At 47.1% G+C, this 20,345-nt stretch overlaps 1 protein-coding gene and 1 long non-coding RNA gene across 2 annotated transcripts in view; one reads left to right on the top strand and one right to left on the bottom strand.

Moving 5' to 3' along the window:
- LOC141578590 (uncharacterized) overlaps positions 1-8,376 on the bottom strand; it is a 32,054-nt gene extending 23,678 nt beyond the window's left edge. Inside the window, exon 1 of the long non-coding RNA XR_012509013.1 lies at positions 8,314-8,376. This is a non-coding gene — a long non-coding RNA (uncharacterized LOC141578590). The remainder of the gene's footprint in view (positions 1-8,313) is intronic.
- Positions 8,377-10,408: 2,032 nt separating this feature from the next.
- Positions 10,409-19,907, top strand: LOC105062872 (cytochrome P450 2A13). The gene is made up of 9 exons (XM_010947287.3): positions 10,409-10,629; positions 10,902-11,064; positions 11,984-12,133; positions 12,379-12,539; positions 13,740-13,916; positions 14,644-14,785; positions 15,251-15,438; positions 15,854-15,995; positions 16,527-19,907. Exons 1-9 carry the CDS (start codon positions 10,450-10,452, stop codon positions 16,706-16,708), a joined length of 1,485 nt encoding a protein of 494 aa, XP_010945589.3. The 5' UTR covers positions 10,409-10,449; the 3' UTR covers positions 16,709-19,907.
- Positions 19,908-20,345: the final 438 nt, after the last annotated feature.

Consider the following 20,345-nt stretch of genomic DNA (forward strand, 5'->3'; position numbering starts at 1 on the left):
CCATAGAATTCAATTTCATTATTTAAAGTCACTTTTCTATCAACCAGCCTCAGTCTGAAACTTGAGACAGTAACTAGACTAGCTATTCTGAAACTATCTTAAGACAGTTTTATCAACTGTGCTTTAATTTACAAAGGTTATTTTAAAGTCCTGTTCTTTTGACTATTCTAAAGATTACATGTTCTTTTTATGGTATACCCTTTTTTTTTTTTTTAACTGAAGTACAGTCAGTTACACTGTGTCAATTTCTGGTGTACAGCACAATGTCCCAGTCATGCACATACATACATATATTCACTTTCATATTCTTTTTCATTAAACATTATTACAAGATATTGAACATAGTTCCCTGTGCTATACAGAAGAAACTTATTTAAGATCTATTTTTATACATAGTGGCTAACATTTGTAAATCTCAAACTCCCAAATTTATCCCTTCCCATCCCCTTTCCCCAGTAACCGTAAGTCTGTTTACTATGTCTGCAAGTCGGTTTCTGTTTTGTAGATGAGTTCTTAGTGTCCTTTTTTTTTTTTTGGTTCCACATATGAGTGATATTATATGGCATTTTTCTTTGTCTTTCTGGCTTACTTCACTTAGAATGATAATCTCTAGGTCTTCCATGTTGCTGCAAATGGCATTATTTTATTCTTTTTTATGGCTGAGTAGTATTCCATTGCTTTTTGTGGTGTGCTCTTATTTAGATATTACTGTTGAGGTATATATATGGCAATGGTGGGCTTAATTCTTAATTTAAGAGATCAAAAACTTTAATCATATTATATCATATATATAATCATATGATATAAAATATGATTAAAGTTTTTGATCTCTTAATATCAAATGCATTTGAACAACCCTGAATTTTTACTCTCCTCTCCTCATGACTGCTGATTCAGACATCATATTTGACATCTGACTGTTTTGTGTACCCTTCACTGCTTATTGTGCATAAAGATGCTTTCACTACTTTTGTCTTTTAACCTTCCTACGAGCTTTTACAAGGTTGATTTACTACCTTTACTGTATACTTGCCTTTGCCTTTACAGATGAGCTTTTTCCATTCATAATTTCATGTTTCTAGTCATGATCTTTCCTTTTTCTCTTAGGGAAGTATCTTTAGCGTTTCTTACAAAGCTGGTTTGGTAATGCTAAACACTTTTAACTTTTGCTTCTCTGTAAAACTTTTGACCTCTCCATCAGATAGGAACGAGATCTTTGCCAGGTAGAGTATTCTTGGTTGTAGGTTTTTCCCTTTCATTACTTTTAATATATCAAGCCATTCCCTTCTGGCTTGCAGAGTTTTTGCTTAAAAGTCAGCGGATAGCCTTATGGGGGTTCCCTTGTATGTGACTCGTTGCTTTTCCCTTGCTGCTTTTCATATTCTCTTCTTACTTTTGATTTTTAATTATAATGTGCCTTTGTGTGGTTGTCTTTGGGTTGATTCTGTTTGGGACTCTCTGTGCTTCCTGGAGTTAAATGTCTATTTCTTTTCCCAGATCAGGGAAGTTTTCATCTATCATGCCTTCAAATATGTTCTCTGCCCCTTTCTTTCTCTCTTCTCCTTCTGGGACCATTATAATGTGAGTGTTAGTATGCTTGATGTGGTCCCAGAGGTCTCTTAAACTGTCCTCCTTTCTTCTTATTCTTTTTTTTTTTTTCCTATCCAGCTTCTGTGCTTTCCACTACTGTCTTTCAGCTCACTGACCCATTTCTCTATATCACCTAATCTACTTTTTATTCCTTCTAGTGTATTTTTTATTTCAGTTACTGTTTTCTTTAGCTCTGTTCAATTCTTATTTGTATTTCCTAACTCTTTGTTAAACTTCTCAGTTTGTTCATCCATTCTTCTCTCATGTTCTTTGACCATCTTTGTGATCACTACCTTGAACTCTTTATTCGGTGGATTGCCTGTTTCCACTTTACTTAGTTCTTCTGGGGTTTTATCTTGTTCCTTCATTTGGAACATGTTCCTCTGTCACCTCATTTTGCCTGTTTTGCTGTTTTTATTTCTATGTATCTAGTAGGTTGGTTATGTTTCCTGACCTTGGACAAGTGGCTTTTTGTAGGAGACATCCTGTGGATCCTAGCAGTGCACTCCCCACTGGTCACCAGAGCTGGGTGCTCTGAAGGCGGCCCCTCAGAGTGGCCTGGGCCCTTCTGTCCTGGTAGACTGACTACTGTGGGTGGTCTGGTAGGCACCGCCAGCCCCATTCTGGTTGGTTGTCAGGCTTTACTTCATGCAGAGGCTGCCACTTGCTGGCTGGTCTTGCCAGATCGTGAAGCAGCTGGCTGTGGAGCCCTAGGTGGACCTGGGGCTAGTGTTGGTCCACTGGTGGGCAAAGCTGGGTTCTGGGTTGGCTGGTTGCAGAGCCAGAGTTCCCAGATCTACTGTTAGCCTGCTTGTGGGTTAGGCCAGTTCCTGACATGGCTGGATGCAGGGTCTGGTGTGTCCCATAGCTGTTGTTGGCCTTTTGGTGGGTAAGGCCGTGTCCTAGGGCAGCTGGGGACTCAGGGGGTTCTAAGATCACCAGCCTAATGGTGGGTGGGGCTGTATCCCTGCCCAGCTAGCTGCTTGACCTGAGAGTGTCCCAGCACTGATGTCAACAGGCTGGTGGGCAGGGCCAGGTCCCAGCACTCATAAGCTAGAGGGAGGATTCCAAAATGTCACTTGCCAGCACCAGTGTCCCATAAATAGCTGCCACCAGTGTCTACATCCCCAAGGTGAGCTGCAGTTGCCTCCTGCCTCCCTGGGAAGCTCTCCAAGATCAGCAGGGGGTGGGTCTGGTCAAGGCTCCTTTCAAATGACTGCTTCTGCCCTGGGTCTCAAAACATGTGAGATTCTGTGTGTGCCCTTTAAAGTGGAGTCTCTATTTCCCACAGCCCTCTGGCTCTCCCGAAAGTAACCACCACTGGTCTTAAAAAGCCAAACGTCCTGGGGGCTGAACTTCCTGGTGCAGGACCCCCTGGCTGGGAAGCCCAGTGTGGGGTTTGGAACCCCTCAATCCTTTGGGAGAACCTCTGCCACTTTAATTATCTTCCCATTTGTGGGATGACCAATTGGGGGTGTGGGTCTTGACCACACTGCATCTCTACCCTTCCTACCCATCTCATTGTGGTTCTTTCTTTACAGCTGGTTGTAGAAGATCTTTTCTGCTAGTCTTCAGGTCTTTCTGATCAGTAGGTGCTCTGCAAATCATTGCAATTTTGGTGTGCCTATGGGAGGTGGTGTTTTTGGGGTCTTCCTACTCTGCCATCTTGGCCACTCTAACAGGTGTTCTATTACTAGCTGTTTAATAAGTGAACCACTTGCCCAAATTTTCTCTCCATTTCTTAGTCCTACTCTGAATAGGCTCTCCTCTCAAGAGCACAGCTTTCTCTAGCACTTTCTCCAATGAAGGTTATTCATTTAATCACTTTCAGTGAGACCTAGGGTCAGAATTAGGGTCAGTACCTCTCGCTTCTCAATACCATTTTGACATCCTTGAGCATAGACATCATAGGTGCTTTTAAAACTCTGTCTGCTAAATTCCAACATTAGGGTCATGTTAGGGTTGTTCTCCACCAGTTGTCTTTTCTCTTGAGTATGGTCATATTTTCCTGTATCTTCAGGTACCTAGTAATTTTGGATTTTATTCTGGATATTGCAGTGATACATCATAGAATCTCTGGATTCTGTTATGTTCTGTTGAAGGATATTGGTTTCTTTTGTTTTCATGGAGCAGTAGTCTCCCGTCAGTTCTTTTTGCCTTAGCTGGCACAACTTGGAGTTTTCCAGCACATAAATAGTTCATCGGTCAAAAATTTGGACAGAGTTTATACGTGGAATTTGGATGTCCCACTCTCTGTCGCTCCCTTTTTTGAGATTCTACCACCACTACCATCAGGTGCTGTTATCATCCTAAACTCTGTCCTCTGGTTCTTCAAGTCAGAAAATCTCCAATGTTTCTATCTGGGTTTTAGCCACGTGCATGGCCCCATCCAGGGCCTGCCTTCAGGCTAAAATCTCTATTAAACAGGAAATTCTCTTCCTCCAGCTCCCTTCAGTACCTGCGTGCTTTTATTCCCTCTCCAGTGATTTCAGGGAATTGGGTTTTAAATGTCTTATTCTGAGGTTATAGTTGTTATTTTGACCCAATAGGAATTACTCAGCTGTTACCGAATCAGAAACTCCTCAGAGCACTTCTAGAGTATGACCCCCTCCACCCACTTATAAAAATCCTTTCTTTTTTGAGTCTGTCCCCTTCATCCCTGTCATCTAGCAAACCTTTCCCCCTCTCTCTACTCTAAGACCCAAGATTCCTCTGGGAAGGAGTTCCTTCAGTGGCCATGGGCATGAGCTGGCCAAATAATCAAAAAGAACCTTGACTTTCTTCTTCACTCTGTTTCAGTCAACACTCCCACCAGCCCTGTCCTAATCCTGTCGTCACTGAAATCTGAAACACAAACATTTCACTCCCTGACCTCTTGTTCTCCTGGCTCACTCACCATCTGCTGCCAATAGCCTGGGCAGTAACACTGGTTGACCAGGTCTTTGGTCAATGTTCCAAAGAATGCAAAAATGACAGAAGGTCAAGTCTCCCTCCTAGTAAGAGATTATATATATATATATATATATATATATATATATATATGTATGTATGTATGTATATTTAATATTTTGGAATGTTTTGTTTCAGGCTTACAGGGAAGTTTTTCAAAAACTACAGGGATTACCAGGGGCAGTTTTCTGATGACTCATAAAGTGAAAAAGTTGGGGCTTGGCAGTCCAGAGCCAAGTGGCAAAGAGCATGAAATTTAGTCACACAAAGCCATGTCCAGGCTCTACCTTTATTGGCTGTGAAACCCAAAGCAACTCACTTCCAACCCTTTGGGTGGGCTTTAAGTAAGTAAGCTTAACTCAGGTGCAAAATGGAGGTGAAAAAAACCAACCTCATAGGCTTGCTAGGAGGACTTCAATATGATCACACTCATAAAAAGCTTCACACAGTAAGATGGTAAGTTTGATGAATGATATCATTATTGCATAGTATTTAAATTTAAAACAAGAAGGCTCACTTAGGATTCTCATTTGGAAATGAGCTGGAACTAGTTAGAGACGGTGCTTTCCCAACACTGAATGTGCCAGATGCCGCTGAACGCTTTGCTGTAAAGGGTTCATTTTATGTTAGGTCAATTTCACTTTAATTTCTTGAGAAAGATTTTCATCTGGACAGGGTCATAGATTTCAGGCACACTTACGGGCATGAATCGGGTTTTTCCTGAGAGTTTTGGGTCAGGCTTGTGGGTAGAGAATAGAGAGTTGACTGACGAGGTTGGCAGAGGGAGCAGGGGGTGATGCTGTCAAATATATCGGTTCTGTCCCATCCATCTCGAGTGTCTAAGACCTAGCCTGTGTAGCTCTCTCTGCCTGGACTGCCCTCCTCTCTTCCCTTACCTGTGAACTCATCCCACAAGACCAAATTCAAATGATGCCTCCTCTATGAGGCCTTCTCAATCCTCAACCCTAGGTAGTAATTTATTACTAATAATTATTAATTAATACTAATAAGATCATTGAGGATTTTAATTGATCCAGGTCTGCCCTCCCAAGAGTCTAAGAGCAGGAACTATGCCTGGTTTGCCAACATGTCCAAAGTTGAGTTCATTACCTCCTGTCTCAACCTGTTTCTGATCTGTGTCCCCAAACCAGTAAACAGCACCCCCCTCTCTCCCCAACTCCTCCCTCACACTTACCCCCACAGGGCCAACATATAACCAAGTAAGAAACAGTTCTTCCTTCCATATGTTTCATATCTTTCTCCAGCCCACCGTCTCTCCCCATCCTCATGGTCCTATCTTCTCTCACTTGGTCGCCTATAGAAGTCACTTCCTCATCTCTTGGCCTCTAGTCTTGTCACCAAAAATCTGATGAATCTTTCTGAAGCACAAATCTGACCATTTTGTTCCCCGCTTAAAGCCCTTTTGTGGCTCCCCATTGTTTCAGGACAGTCCTGAAACTCCCCACCAAGTCCCAAATGGTTCACCAGATCTAGCTCCTGCTCACAGCTCCAGACTCATCAGTGAACATGGCCCCAGATCTCCATGCTCTAACAGCTCAACCATAATCCACTGGCCTCAGGTTCCTCGGCCTGGAACTCTCCCTCCCAACTCTATCCTTCCATGGAAAACTCCCTACTGAACCCTCTAGTGGCTCACCCTGAATCTACAAGGCTGAATCAGGTGCCATTTCTGGACTCCCATAGACACCTATGCCTCTCCAATCCCAGCTCTGACCCTTCTGTCTGTTCCTTCTCATTCCCAGCCCTGACCTCTCTGCCTGTGCCCTTCATCTTGACCCTGACCCCTCTGCTAGCCTTGAGCCCTCTGCCTGTGCCTTCTCATCCCAGCACCATCCATTCTAAACTGTCATTGTCTGGTGACTGGTCTGTCTCCCCTCTAGAGTGACAGCTCCATGAGGGCAGGTCCCAGGGCTGTCTTGGTCACCTCCATGTCCTCAGCATCACCCAACACAGTCTGGCATGGAGTAGTGGGTTCAGTGAACACTGACTCTTTTAAATGGCTTAGGAGCCTGGGGATAATACCGTGGGAAAAAGAATTTTCTGAGAAGCTGATCCAGTGGGAGTGACCTACCTCAGAATGCTCTCAGGACACACCTGTCCTATGGAGGCTTTTTCTACTTAGTATGACCCTTGAAAACTGAAAGAAGTAATACCCTGAAGAATAAGGTAACTTTTTGCTTTTTTTAAGAAGGGAAATGGGGCAGGGCCAGGGCTGTTGGAATACAAACACAGCAGATTTCAGACATTCCAGTGTTTACGACATGGCTCATGTGCCTACATGCTATACCAGAACGTATACACAAAAACACCCATGCACTCATATACAGTCGTGAGTTGTACACGCATACACACAGGTGTGAATACATAGTCACATATCAGGTTGGACCCAGAGACACACATGTAAATATCCCCCAGCAGACATATCCCGAAAGCACGTACTAATGTTATCCGCAGACAGACGCAAAGATTGGCATGCATTCGGGCGCACTGGCAATGTATACGTGCACGTTCCATCATGTACTCACACAGGTGTGCCCGTACAGCCATACACAGGTCTGGATACTCACTTATGTACAGACACACCCTCCACAGAGATGCATGAATTCAACACCGACCTGCTGAAACATACATGCACACGCACAGACACACGAAACATGCAGCCAGAAGGACACACGTATGCAGATGTATAAATAAGAAGAAACAAGACAGAGGCATCTAGGAGAACTCATTGGGCAAGATGGTGCAAACATAAAGAGATTAGAAACACACAAGAGGGTTGAAGGGCTGGCTGACTTGCAGGGAAGGAGAAAGAGCAAGACACACAGAAAGTCAGAGATGAGGGGAAGGAGAGAGAATGGGATGGATGGGCAGGTTCCAGAGGATCTAATCCTGACCCACCCATCATCAGTTATTGCCTAAACTACCATCCCTGCAGGAGGCACCTAGAATATCAATTTCCTAAGCACAGCTGTAGAGGGTAAGGCCAGGCTGTACTGAGGAGAGAATGGGGTGGGACATTCCCCCGAAACGTTTTCTCTCTTCCTCCTTTTCCAAAGGAAACATTTTGGAACTTTATACCATGTTTAGAGAAACTTTTATCCATTGCCTTCATCCCTCTGATTAATGATAAGAACAGCTAATATTTATTGAGTGCTTATATTGCCATGGCCTTCATGTGCATTAACCTATTGACTCCTCCCCAAAACGGACTACTGTCATTGGGCCCATATGGTTCAGAGTGGTGAGGTTACCTGTTCAAGGTCACACAACAAAAAAGGGGTAAGGGATTCCAATCCATGTCTTAATCTTGCTCCTAACCACTGTTCCATTGTCCAGAGAAGGAAACTGAGCCCCAGAGAGGGAAAAGGATTTTCCTGGGTTCACCACTGGATACCCTAGAAGCCGAGACCCAGGCCACCATATGCTGGCACGTGTCCTGCCCCTAGGAGATAAGGCATGTGATGACTGGCACTGACCTCTCGTTCCATGTTGCAGGATCATCAGTAAAGCCAAATACCCTTGACCTCTCTGTCCCAGGTGCTTCTCCTGGTCTTATCCCCTCACCCCCTTCCCCACCCAGCTCCCAGCAACCTGTCTGAACACTCAATGCTCTTCCTGGTGTCCACCTCATTAAAAAACAAACTCCCCAAATTTCTAGCTCCCTCCCTGTCGGGGAAGAAGCGGGAAGAGGAGGGGCCGGGCTTCCAGCCAGCCCAGGTGCGAGCTGCTGATCAGGATTAGGGGGGCTGATACCTGCCAAGCCTGTAGTAATCCTCCTCTTCTCTTCTGGCTCCAAAACCAACAAACAACTTTTATCTCTCTGTTTTGTTCTCTGCCCTTTGTCCCCTCCCAACAGGACTCAGAGCTCAGCCGCCTGGAAAACTTTGAGCAAGATGCCAGCCCTGGGAGTGCCAACCTCACTCACCTGGCCTCATTCAAGTTTAAAGGTGGCACCTGAGCAGGGCTGTCCAACTGTCGGAGCCTGCCCGGTGCCCATCTGTGGCACCCCTCAGGCCCACCTAGGACCAGTCTCAGCACCCACACGGGGCTCATGTCAGAGGCTGCTGGGACCAACCTTAGAGCCTAAATGAGTGCCACCCTCATGCCCTCCTGAAGGCACTGCCAACGGCCACCTGTGCCTACTCTTAGAGCCCTCTTGACACCAGAGGTGGTTCTATGACTGTTTTCCTGGTATCGAGTTCAGTGTCAACTTATTTTCAATTCTAGCGTCTACCCTGAGGGCAAGCGCGATGCCAACATGACAGTAGGGCATGCTAATGCAATCCCTGTGTCCAATGCTGATACCAATCTCAGCATCCACCCACTAATCAGCTTGACCTCCACTTGGCCCCCAGGGTGGGCTGGGCCAGTCAATGGAAGAAGAGGGAAGGAGGGTTCAAAATCCCAGCTCCCTCACTTAATACCTATGTGACCCCCAGCAAGTGGCTTTATAGCACCTCGGTTTTCTCAACTGCAAAATGAAGCTGATAATGAACCAGCCCCACTGTTATAAGGATTCAGTAAGATCATGCAGCCATACCCTTAATCTTCACAGTTAGTGCTTGCCAAGGGTAACCGTCATCATTAAGGAAGCGTGTCGGTGAAGGAAGGACAGCTCCCACTTTTCAGCATCCCAGGGCCCTTCTCTCTTCCTGACGCTGGAGTTCCCTCTGCCTGTCAACAGCAGCCCTGACAAAGCAAGAATCACCCCTAAAGGGGATTTCACACACCCTCAAATACAATGTTCTCTTCCCAAATACTCCCTTTCCACTGGGGGGAAACCCAGCCCCAGGAAGGAGAAATGAGAGCAGAGCAGGAGAGACAGCGGTCCCACATGCCCACTCTGTTTCCAGTCCCCAGGATACCCATATATGTAATGGGAAACATCAGTCATATTAATCATAATAATAACAATAATACTGGAAATGATACAATCAACCCTAGCGGGCTTCCCTAAGGATCAAGGTAGGGACCCAATGGAGCCCTCTGTGAATTCTGACCCTTGTGACAACTGGGATTTTCTGGGGATCATATCTGTGGTTATTACTATTTCCTAAGCCCCAGCCAGTCCCTCTGCCAACTGAGATCATGAGTTACTCTCCTCCAATTCTGTGGAAAGTTCTACTGAAATGCAGCTCTGGTTTTCAACCAGAGACAGGCAGTTCTGTGACACCCATCCTGACCTCGCTTTGAGGCTCCAGCAAGGATTCTGGGCATCAAGAGGCAGCCCTGCGTCCAAAATTAAAGCAAGTCAACACCTGGCATCAGGTGCTGACTCCATGATCCAGCTGGACCCTCCTCCCATGAACCCTGATCCACAGCCCAGGGTTCTTCCTCACTTCAAGACCCTCAAATCCATTCCCTGGAATTTCCCCTCGCCCCAAGACCCTTATCCATCTCTTCTCACCAAAAGACCCCCAAATCCACAGCTGTACCTCTTGTCTCATTCCAATATCCTTTCTTTTTCTTTTTTATTTTGGTTTTATTCTCATTCCAATATCCTGAAATCCAGATCTTTGAATTCTTCTTTCCCAAGACTCCCAAATCAACAATTTTGGGGTCCCTTCTCACTCTGAGACCCCAAATCCAAAGCCTTGGGGCTCCCCCATGCAAATATTCCAAAATCTTCAGTTCTACTGCCCCCCAAAGTCCACAGCCCAGGGGGGATGGCCCTTCCTGACCACAAATTCCATCTTGAGGTTCACATTCTGTTAATCTCCTTCCTTGCTGGCTGTGTCCCAAGCTAGGTGGGGAGCCTAGTGGAGGGTGCAGTTGGGAGGTGAAATGAGACAATTACATAATAAGGATCAAAGTCTGCCCTTCTCTCCTGGTAGTATAAAAGCAAACAATCACAGACATCACCATCTGACTGTCACTCTCAGTGCCACCATGCTGGCCTCAGGGCTGCTGCTTGTGGCTTTGCTGGCCTGCCTGACCATAACAGTTTTAATGTCCGTCTGGCATCAGAGGAAGCTCAGGGGGAAGTTGCCTCCTGGACCTACCCCACTGCCTTTCATTGGGAACTACCTGCAGCTGAACACAGAGCAGATGTACAACTCCTTCATGAAGGTGTCACGAGGCTGGAAGATGGGTGGAACGAGATGGGAGTGGGGACCTGCTCAGTTTAGCTGGGGCTTCGTGGAAGGGGACTGATAATGTTAGACCAGAGTCTTTGAAGACACAACATCGAGGTCCTAGCCAGGAAAACTAGATCTCAGGATGTCCAGCCCCCTGACTGTCAGAACCTCTGGAGAAACGGATCCTAGTATGTGAGGTCTGGGTACGGGGCCAGTTCAGAGTAGCGGCTGCTCCCTCTAACCACCTCTGTCCACCTCCATCAGATCAGGGAGCACTATGGCCCTGTGTTCACGGTCCACCTGGGGTCCCGGCGGATTGTGGTGCTGTGTGGATACGAGGCTGTGAAGGAGGCTCTGCTGGATCAGGCTGAGGAATTCAGTGGGCGAGGGGATCAGGCCACCTTCAACTGGCTCTTCAAAGGCTATGGTGAGGGGAACATTGTGGGGGGGCAGGGGGATGTGGTCAGGCAGACTTGATGGCTTCAGTGTTCCCAGTCTTCTCCAGACTCACCTTCCCCTGGTATTCTCTGTCCCTGTTGCACCATCGTTGCCTTTGTCTCTAACTTGTCTTAGAGTTTCAGCATCTCTACTTCTCCCTGCCTCTCTCACTAGATGTCTCTTCTTTCTCTGTATCTCTTAGAAGCCCTGGGGATTTCTGATTCAGAGCCCTTGTCCTCTAGTTCCATGTGCCTTTCTGGTTCTCTTCTCCTTTTCAGCTTCTGTGCTTCCCCATGTTTCTCTCTCCCTCTCCCTCTCCCTCTCCATCTCTTCTTCTTCTGCTTCAAAATCCCCATGCCTCCATCTCCAGGGAACAGTCTCTCCGCCTCCCAGACCCTCTCTGTTTCTGTCTCTATTTTTCTCTCTTCTCCAGCTCAGTTTTAGAATCCTTCACAATTTTTATATCTAGTCCCCAGATCTCCACATTTCTCACTCCCCCTCTTTCCCTCCTGTCTCTTTCTCTTCCTGTGAGTGTCTCTGTATCTCTCTTTTTCTCAGTGTCTCTGTCTTGCCTCTCTCCTGATATTTCCTTCTCCTGATTCACTCTGTATTTCTGACTCTGAGTTGTATCTCTCTCTCTCTCTCTCTCTCTCTCTCTCTCTCTCTCTCTCTCTCTCTCTCTCTCTCTCTCTCTCTCTCTCTCTCTCTCTCTCTCTCTCTCTCTCTCTCTCTCTCTCTCTCTCTCTCTCTCTCTCTCTCTCTCTCTCTCTCTCTCTCTCTCTGCCCTGCCCACCTTTCTCCCACCCACTCTCTCCGCCCACCTATCCTCTACCTCTCGGGGATCGCGTGGGGCTGGTCGGGGCTTCTCCAACCCTCTCTGCCCTCCCCCGACTCCGCTCCCTCCGCAGGCGTGGCGTTTAGCAACGGGGAGATCGCCAAGCAGCTCCGGCGCTTCTCCATCACCACGCTGCGGGACTTCGGGGTGGGCAAGCGCGGCATCGAAGAGCGCATCCAGGAGGAGGCGGGCTTCCTCATCGAGGCCCTCCGGGGCACGCGCGGTGAGTGCGGGCCCCCGGGCTGTGCGAGAAGGAGGAGGAAAACACCAGGCGCCAATACGCGCGTTCTGGCCCGGGAAGGGGGCTAGGACCGGGGGAAGGCGTCCGGGCTCCCAGCTCCGGTGTTTTGTGCTGGAAGTTCGGCTCATCACTTATGGGCCCTCCTCAGATTCTCTGACTGGCATCAGACCGCCGAGTTGACTCTCCCCCAAATCCCCGTCTCTCCCCAACCCCACCCCATCCCCCAGGAGCCTTCATCGATCCCACCTTCTTCCTAAGTCGATCCGTCTGCAATGTCATCAGCTCCATTGTCTTCGGGGACCGTTTTGACTATGAGGACAAAGAGTTCCTGTCACTGCTGCGTATGATGCTGGGAGTCTTCCAGTTCACAGCCACGTCTACCGGGCAGGTAATTCGTCCCAGCCTGGCCCTACCACGCCCCTACCACAACCTGCCAAGTGCTCTCCTGCACGGGGACAGGTGCTCCAAATTCCCATCCTCCTCCAGACAGGGTGCCCTCAAAACCAGCCACCCTCCCAACTCTTGGACAACTGAACAGTTGCACCAGAACCCAGGACAGGTGCCCAGTACTCAGTTTCCAAGGACACCTGGATATCTCAAAAGATGCTCCCACCAAAAAAAAAAAAAAAAAAAAAAAAGAAGGAGATGGAGAAGGAGAAAACAGAGCCTACAGGCAAAACACATGCCCTGCACGCAGCTTTCTCACGGGGCAGATGTTCTCACCCCTCATTACCTTAATATCTAACAGCTTCTCTCAGTTAAGATACTCCATCTTTCCACCTGAATTTCTTAACCCCTGGACAAGTGACCACCTCAGCCCCTTCCTGACCACCTGAACACCTGGTGCTGCAAAATTCAGCCCACCAAAATCATTTGCTATCTACACAGGTGTCCCAAACTAGCCCACTAGAATATCTAGACAAGTGTCCCCTACCCAGCTCACTTAAATATCTGAACATTTAGACAGTGGTCCTTAGGCAAGACCCCTAAACACCTAAGTAGATTGTTCCACAAACACCCAAATAATTGTCACTCAAACACCTACAGAAGTACCCTCTCAGCCCATGTGAATATCTGAATACCTGAACAGGTATCTCCCCACTTTAACGCCTGCACACTAGCCCCACTTGAATACCTCAACACCTGTATAGACTGCCTCAATCCAGATCCTCTAAATATCTTAACAGTTGTCTCCAACTAAGACCACCCGAGTACCCAAACACCTAGACAGGTGACCCCTCATACCAGTCCCATCTGAATGGCTAAACAGCTAGCCAGGTGTCTCCCAACCCAACCTCACCTGAATATATGAACACTCAGATGTGTGCTCCAGGCTAGCATCACCTGAACATCTGAGACCTGCATATGTGTCCCAATCTATCTCACCTTAATTTTTGGACAGGAGCCCTCACATTTAACTCACACGAACACTTAGGTCTCTATTCCCATCCAGCCCCATCGAAATACCTCAACATCTGGACAGGTGCCTTTCGCCCAGTGTCTTCCTGAGATGGGTCCCACACCCCCACTGGGTCCTGCCCTCTGACAGCTGTCCTTCCCTTCCCTTGCCTTCTCTCTCCACCCTCAGCTCTATGAGATGTTCTACTCAGTGATGAAACACCTGCCAGGGCCACAGCAACAGGCCTTTAAGGAGCTGAAGGGGCTGGAGGACTTCATAGTCAAGAAAGTGGAGCAGAACCAACGCACGCTGGATCCCAACTCCCCACGGGACTTCATCGACTCCTTCCTCATCCGCATGAAGGAGGTACACCCCAACAGCCAGGACGGAGCGGTCCAAAGCCAGGCAGAGGGAAATCAGGCTGGGAGGGGGGCAGAACAGAGGTACATTCAAATCATCCCCCACCCTAATAATCCCCACAATCCCAATTATAATTAGCCATCACTGTTCCAAATACCGAGCCCTTGCCCACAAGCAGGACTTGTGCGTGCAAACCGTAATGACAAGCTTTTCTGTAACACTACCGTGCACCAAGCACTACTGTAAGGGCTTTCTGGTATTCACCTACTTAGCACCCACAACAGCTCTTGGGAGTAGGCTTTATTATGACCCCAATTTTACGGATGAAGAAACTGAGGCCCAGAGAGAGAGAATAGGATGTTGCTTAAAATTCTGCATCTGTGTCTCAGAAAAATCTGCCTCTCTTTAACTCTGTCTGATTCGTTCTAACGTGCCATCTCTGTTCCTATTTCTCACTCACTGTCTGTTTCTATCCCACTTTTTATTAAAGTGACAATGAAGCTGATAATTAAAGGACAGATAGTAGACTGGCAAAGATTGTGAGAAGGGCATTTGGGGCAAACCTGCAGTCTGGGCAAAGGCTCGGAGACCTTGAGAGAGCCTGGCAGAACTAGGGTCCCTCTTTCCACCTTTGGTCTGGATCTAAAAGAGGCAGGTCCAAAGGGAAAAACCCCAGAAGGGCACTGAGAGCACCGGGGTGGTGAGCTCAGCCTGAAGCCCTCTCTCCATGCAGGAGAAGAAGAACCCCAACACCGCATTCTACATGAAGAACCTGGTGATGACCACAGTGAGTCTCTTCTTTGCGGGGACCGAGACGGTCAGCACCACCCTGCGTTATGGCTTCTTGCTGCTCATGAAGCACCCAGATGTGGAGGGTAAGGCTGGATGGGGCAGGGAAGTGGGGACCACAGACCCACAAAAGTCCTCTGAGCCTGCTGCAGTGGTCCCACCTCTCCTGGGTCCTTGCACTCTCAGACACGCCTTGCTACTCAGAGACTAGGTGATACTTGGCTGATAGGCACCAGCTGAGTTTCAGTAGCTGTTAAAATATTGAAAATATCGGAACTGATTGGTATATAGCTCCTGTGCCGAGCCCACCACCACCTGCTCCTCCAGACCATCCCCCAAGACTCCTCCCTTGCACCTCCCCAATGATTCTGGAAGGACCAGGTGAACAGGACCCTGCACCAACAGTGCATAAAGCTGACATCTGGTTGGAACGGTCTATGTCTATGTCCACATGGACATCATGCATGTCATACATCCAGTTGTACGTATTTGTACTATCATCCCTGCTCTGAGACACCTAGAACCTAAACACATGCCCCCTTTTCCGCCAGCCAAAATCCAGGAGGAGATTGACCGCGTGATTGGCAAGAACCGTCAGCCCAAGTTTGAGGACCGGGCCAAGATGCCCTATACGGAGGCAGTGATCCACGAGATCCAGCGATTTGGAGACATGATTCCCCTGAGCTTGGCCCGCAGAGTCACCAAGGATACCAAGTTTAGGGACTTCCTCCTCCCCAAGGTGCTGCCCCACTCAGCCTAAAGGGTCCTCCAACCCACTCCCTGTGACCCAGCACACATCCCTCTTAGAAACTTCCCAAGCCCTGTCCCACTCTCTGTCAAAGACTTTCCCAACCACTATGTCCCTTCAGATATGAACTGCATGTCCCCCAAACCTTTTGTGCCCCAGGAGACACAGAACCCGTGTTCCTCAAACTTCCCTTCTCAGGGGACCTAAACCCATGTCTGCCAAACTTCCTGTCTCAGGGACATGAATCTCACGCCCCCCAAAGCGCCTCTGTCAGAGCACCCCAACTCCCGTGCCTCCCTTTTCTCTTCCCCTAGAACACCTGAATTCCCCCTCCACCCACCAGGTGTTTTCAGCACACCCAACCCCCACTCCACTTTCTCAGAGTTCTCTCCCTTCTCCCAACCAGGGTACCGAAGTGTTCCCTATTCTGGGCTCCGTGCTGAGAGACCCCAAGTTCTTCTCCAACCCCCAAGATTTCAACCCCCAGCACTTCCTGGATGAGAAGGGGCAGTTTAAGAAGAATGATGCTTTTATGCCCTTCTGCATTGGTAAGAGATCACTCCAAGCCATCACTCACACCAGCAGGGACCTCCTTCATCACTAAGGTGTAGCCTAGTATCTTTGTCCAACTTGGAGGTCCCTCTTACCATCTACTCTGGAGCCAACTAGCTGCAACCACCATAACTGGTAAGAACCTGGGCCCAGGCAAAAGAAAAGTGATGATCGCACCCATTTCAGAGATGGGGGAAACCTCTGGATTTTGTCAGAGATTTGTCCAAGGTTACTTAAATTCTTCAGATTCCTAGGAAGGCCATGACAGCAGAGTAGCCATATTTGAGTGTGTATTTGGAGGGAGGGGGCAGCTAATGGTCCCACTGCTACAGCCTGGTGTGGCTCAGCCCTATCCTATGTTCCAGGGAGACACGCTCAGAGAGGGTTAGAGACTTCTCTGATAGTCTCTCAGGCCTCGATATTCCAGCCCCTCCTCCCTGGGAGAATGCAGCTGGGATTCGGTAGTGGGGCGAGGCAGCAGCGAGAGTAGGCCTCATCCCCGGGCCACTCCCATCTTGTCCCTACAGGAAAGCGGTACTGTTTCGGAGAAGGCCTGGCTAGAATGGAGCTCTTCCTCTTCCTCACCGCCATCTTGCAGAACTTCCGCTTCAAGTTCCCGCAGCCGCCCCAGGACATCGATGTGTCCCCCAAACACGTGGGCTTTGCCACCATCCCACGAAACTACACCATGAGTTTCCTGCCCCGCTGAGCCTGGGCTGTGCCTGGGCGGGGCTGGTGGGAGGAGCAAATAAGAGGGGTGGGGCTATGGAGGGCGGGGCTAGGGAGGGTTAGTGAGGGCGGGGCTGTGGGAGGGACTGGGGGCGGGGCTAAATATAGGTGATGAGGACTGTAGGGGAAGAGAAGGAGCAAGGTGGTTGGAAGAGGAAGAAGCAGAACAGGCTCTGTCTGTTCACCTTGCTAGAGACAGAGCCCTCAGAGGTGGGATGAGAGAGACCTTATACTATACTTTTAAGAAGAATAACGTATTATTTATTAAGCAAATACTCTGTGTCAGCTCTATGCTAAAAGCGTCATACGTTCATCTCCCTTAATGCTCACGAACCTATGTGACGGGGAACAGTGGTCACACTCATTTTACAGGTGACAAAGATGAGGCTCAGAGAGTGTTTTAAGTCTCTGTCTGAGGTCCCACAGAACACAAGTAAATACTCAGCATGTACGTGAACCTAGATTTGTGCAGGGATGGCTGTACTTAGCCCACAGTTCTTTGGGTCGATTCCTAAAAGGTACCCCTTCCTCCAGTGGGAAAAAAAAAAAACTGATGATGTTACACAACCTGAACAGCTCTGTCCAGGGCACTGTTGCAGAGCCCTGATAGGCAGCCGACCTGGCTTCACTAACTTCTCTATACACTTGCCCACACCTTACCCACACGGGCACACTTTGAATGCCAGGGCATATTTTGTGCCCACCAACAGATAAGGCCAATCAGAGTCAGACCCAGGGACAGGAGATGGCATCTTAATGAAACGGGTAGGGGAGAGAAACTCTTTCTGGGAATGCTGAGATAAGTTTGGTCACAGCACAGCCGTGTGTGTGTGTGTGTGTGTGCGCGCACGCGCCCACAAGCATGCAAGTATATGATTGCATAATCTCATGAGTATATATACATGAACTCGTATTTCCTATGAGTTTCGGAAGGTGAGGATCTCTCTGACGGATCTGGGATCTGCGGTAAGATTTAGCTAAGAGTCTCCGAATCACCTGCTGACTCTCAAATAAGTTAGTGGATGTTCCCTTCACAGTGGTATCCTTCAGCATTGCCCAGTCTGAACATTCATACACATCAGCTTTAGATCTTTGTGTTAGATCTAGATTTAGATCCACAAAATTTGCCATACTTGAAGGGCCAGTGATTGAGATCAAGTGACATCAGTGATCCTTTGAACTCTACAAGTTTCATAACAGGCTATGATGCTCAAGTTTCTGAATTGCCATTATCTGCATTTGGTAACTTGGGATCCGTGAATTGGCTGCTTTCAGTTTATTGGAGAGGAATAAGGATCCATGAGGTCACACTCTTTATTATTACAAACACACTATTTAACAATCCAGTGTCAGAATTAAACCTTATCCATCTATGTGCATGTCCCTTGAAGAGGCTTCTAGAAACCTCAACTAGGGGAATCTTAGAATTGTGGCATAACTAAATGGCCGAATCTTGGAACTGCAGAGTCCACAATTCATAACCTTGGAACCTCGGATTCCTAGAGCTTTATACTCAGAGTATTTGAATTTACTGATGGTTGGAACTCTTGATGCTCAGACTTTTAGCATCAGAGATTCTCCCTGCATGCATCCTTGAGAACGGCATTCCCAGTCCCTCTGGTGGCAAGCATCAGTTTTCCAAGCTGAAAGTTCCTTCTGATAAAGGAAGGGAGGGGCTGGAGCTAACTGGGTTCGGCCAATGAGGCACATCTCCAGGGGCAGATACAGTGGCTAGTAGGTCTTTGCCCAGGAAGGAAGAGAGAGAAGAGAGAACAAGTATTAATCTCCAGAATCCTCAAATTTACACCTGAAAGGGGGAGAGTCCACCAAGGCATTACCAAAGGTGCCAAGAGAAGTCACACTCTAGCCACCAATACCTCGATCACAGCTGTCCATATAGGACACTCTCAGCTTTGTTGCTCTGTAAGGGCTAATCACTCAACCCAGCAAAGAGATGGTGCAGGGGCAGAGGCAGGAACAAGAGCCCTGGATTCTGGCCCAGGCTCTGCTGCAAACTCCTTGGGCGTTCTTGAGCCTCTCTCTGGCCTCACTTTCTCATCTGCCCTCTTCCTCACAGGAATTATTTGAAGATTGAAATGTAACCTAGTTTCTAGTTTGGTGTAGTTTTCTTGATATGTCTGGTGCTTGGGATTTCCATTGTTTTTAGTTTTTATCAGTTCTGGACTATTTTATCCACTCTTTTTTCATTTAATTTTTCTGTCTCCTTTCCTTTATTTTGAGGCTTCTAATTGCCCAGATATTAGGCTATTTGAAGTTGTATCACAGTTTGCTGATGCTGTTTTTGCCCTGTGTTTATTTTTATGGTTTCAATAACTGTATCTTTGAGTTTCCTAATCTTTTTTTCTGCAGTGTCTAATCAGGTATAAATCCCTTTTATTATAGCCTTTATTTCAGACATTGTATTTTTCAGCTGTTGAAGTTCAGTTTGGTCACTTTTCTATCTTCCATGTCTCTCCTTAACATGCCTAGGGATTCGTTTATCTTCTTGAAATTATGGAATATAGTTATGGTGACTGTTTCAATGCTCTTGTCTACTACATCTATCATTTGAGTCATTTCTGGGTCATTTTAGATTGATTGACTTTTCTCAACATTATGGGTCATAGGTAGCTCTCTTAAGATGATCCCCAATGGTCCCCACTTTCTGGTTTTTATGACTTTGTGTAGTCCTTCCCCACATTGTATCAAGGATGATCTGTGTGATCAATAGAATAAGAGAAAAATCCTGGTATGTCATTTTAGAGATTGTTATAAAAGGCACTTTCAATTCCATCTCAGGTCTCTCTCTCTCTCTCTCTCTCTCTCTCTCTCTCTCTCTCTCTCTCTCTCTCTCTCTCTCTCTCTCTCACACACACACACACACACACGCACACCACTCACTCTACAAAATGCCACCTGCCACATTGTGAGTAGCTCTATGGAGAAGCCCATGTGCAATGGAACTGAAGGCTACTGCTAGCAGCCAGACGATTGGGGTTGAAGCAGATCCTCCAGTCTCAGTCAAGCTTTCAGATGACTTAAAGCCCTGACCAACCTCTTGACTGTAACTTCATGGAAGACTCTGAACTACACAGTGAATGTTGCTACATTTCTGACTCTTAGGAACTGTGAGATAAATATTATTAAACTCTTTAGTTTTTGGTGTGATAACTACTTCAGTCATATCTTCCTGTCTCCTTAAATGTTTGGTAATTTTTGATTCAATGTCAGGCATTGTTGGGTGGTGGATATATTTATGTTTCTACAAGTAGTCTTAAGCCCTAATATGGGACATGGTTAAATTATTTACTTTATTTTATTTTCATTGAAGTATAGTCAGTTTACAATGTTGTGTCAATTTCTGGTGTACAGCATAATGTTTTAGTCATACATGTACCTACATGTATTCCTTTTCATATTCCTTTTCATTATAGGTTACTACAAGATATTGAATATAGTTCTCTGTGCCATATGACAGAAACTTGTTGTTTATCTCTTTCATATATAGTAGCTAGCATCTGCAAATCTCAAACTCTCAATTTGGGATATGGTTAAATTACATGGAAACCATTTTTCCTTTTGAGGCTTGCTTTAGGCTTTGTTAGAAGGAATTAGAG

The sequence above is a fragment of the Camelus bactrianus genome, chromosome 9, assembly GCF_048773025.1.
Source record: "Camelus bactrianus isolate YW-2024 breed Bactrian camel chromosome 9, ASM4877302v1, whole genome shotgun sequence".
NCBI classification, from domain to species: Eukaryota; Metazoa; Chordata; class Mammalia; order Artiodactyla; family Camelidae; genus Camelus; species Camelus bactrianus.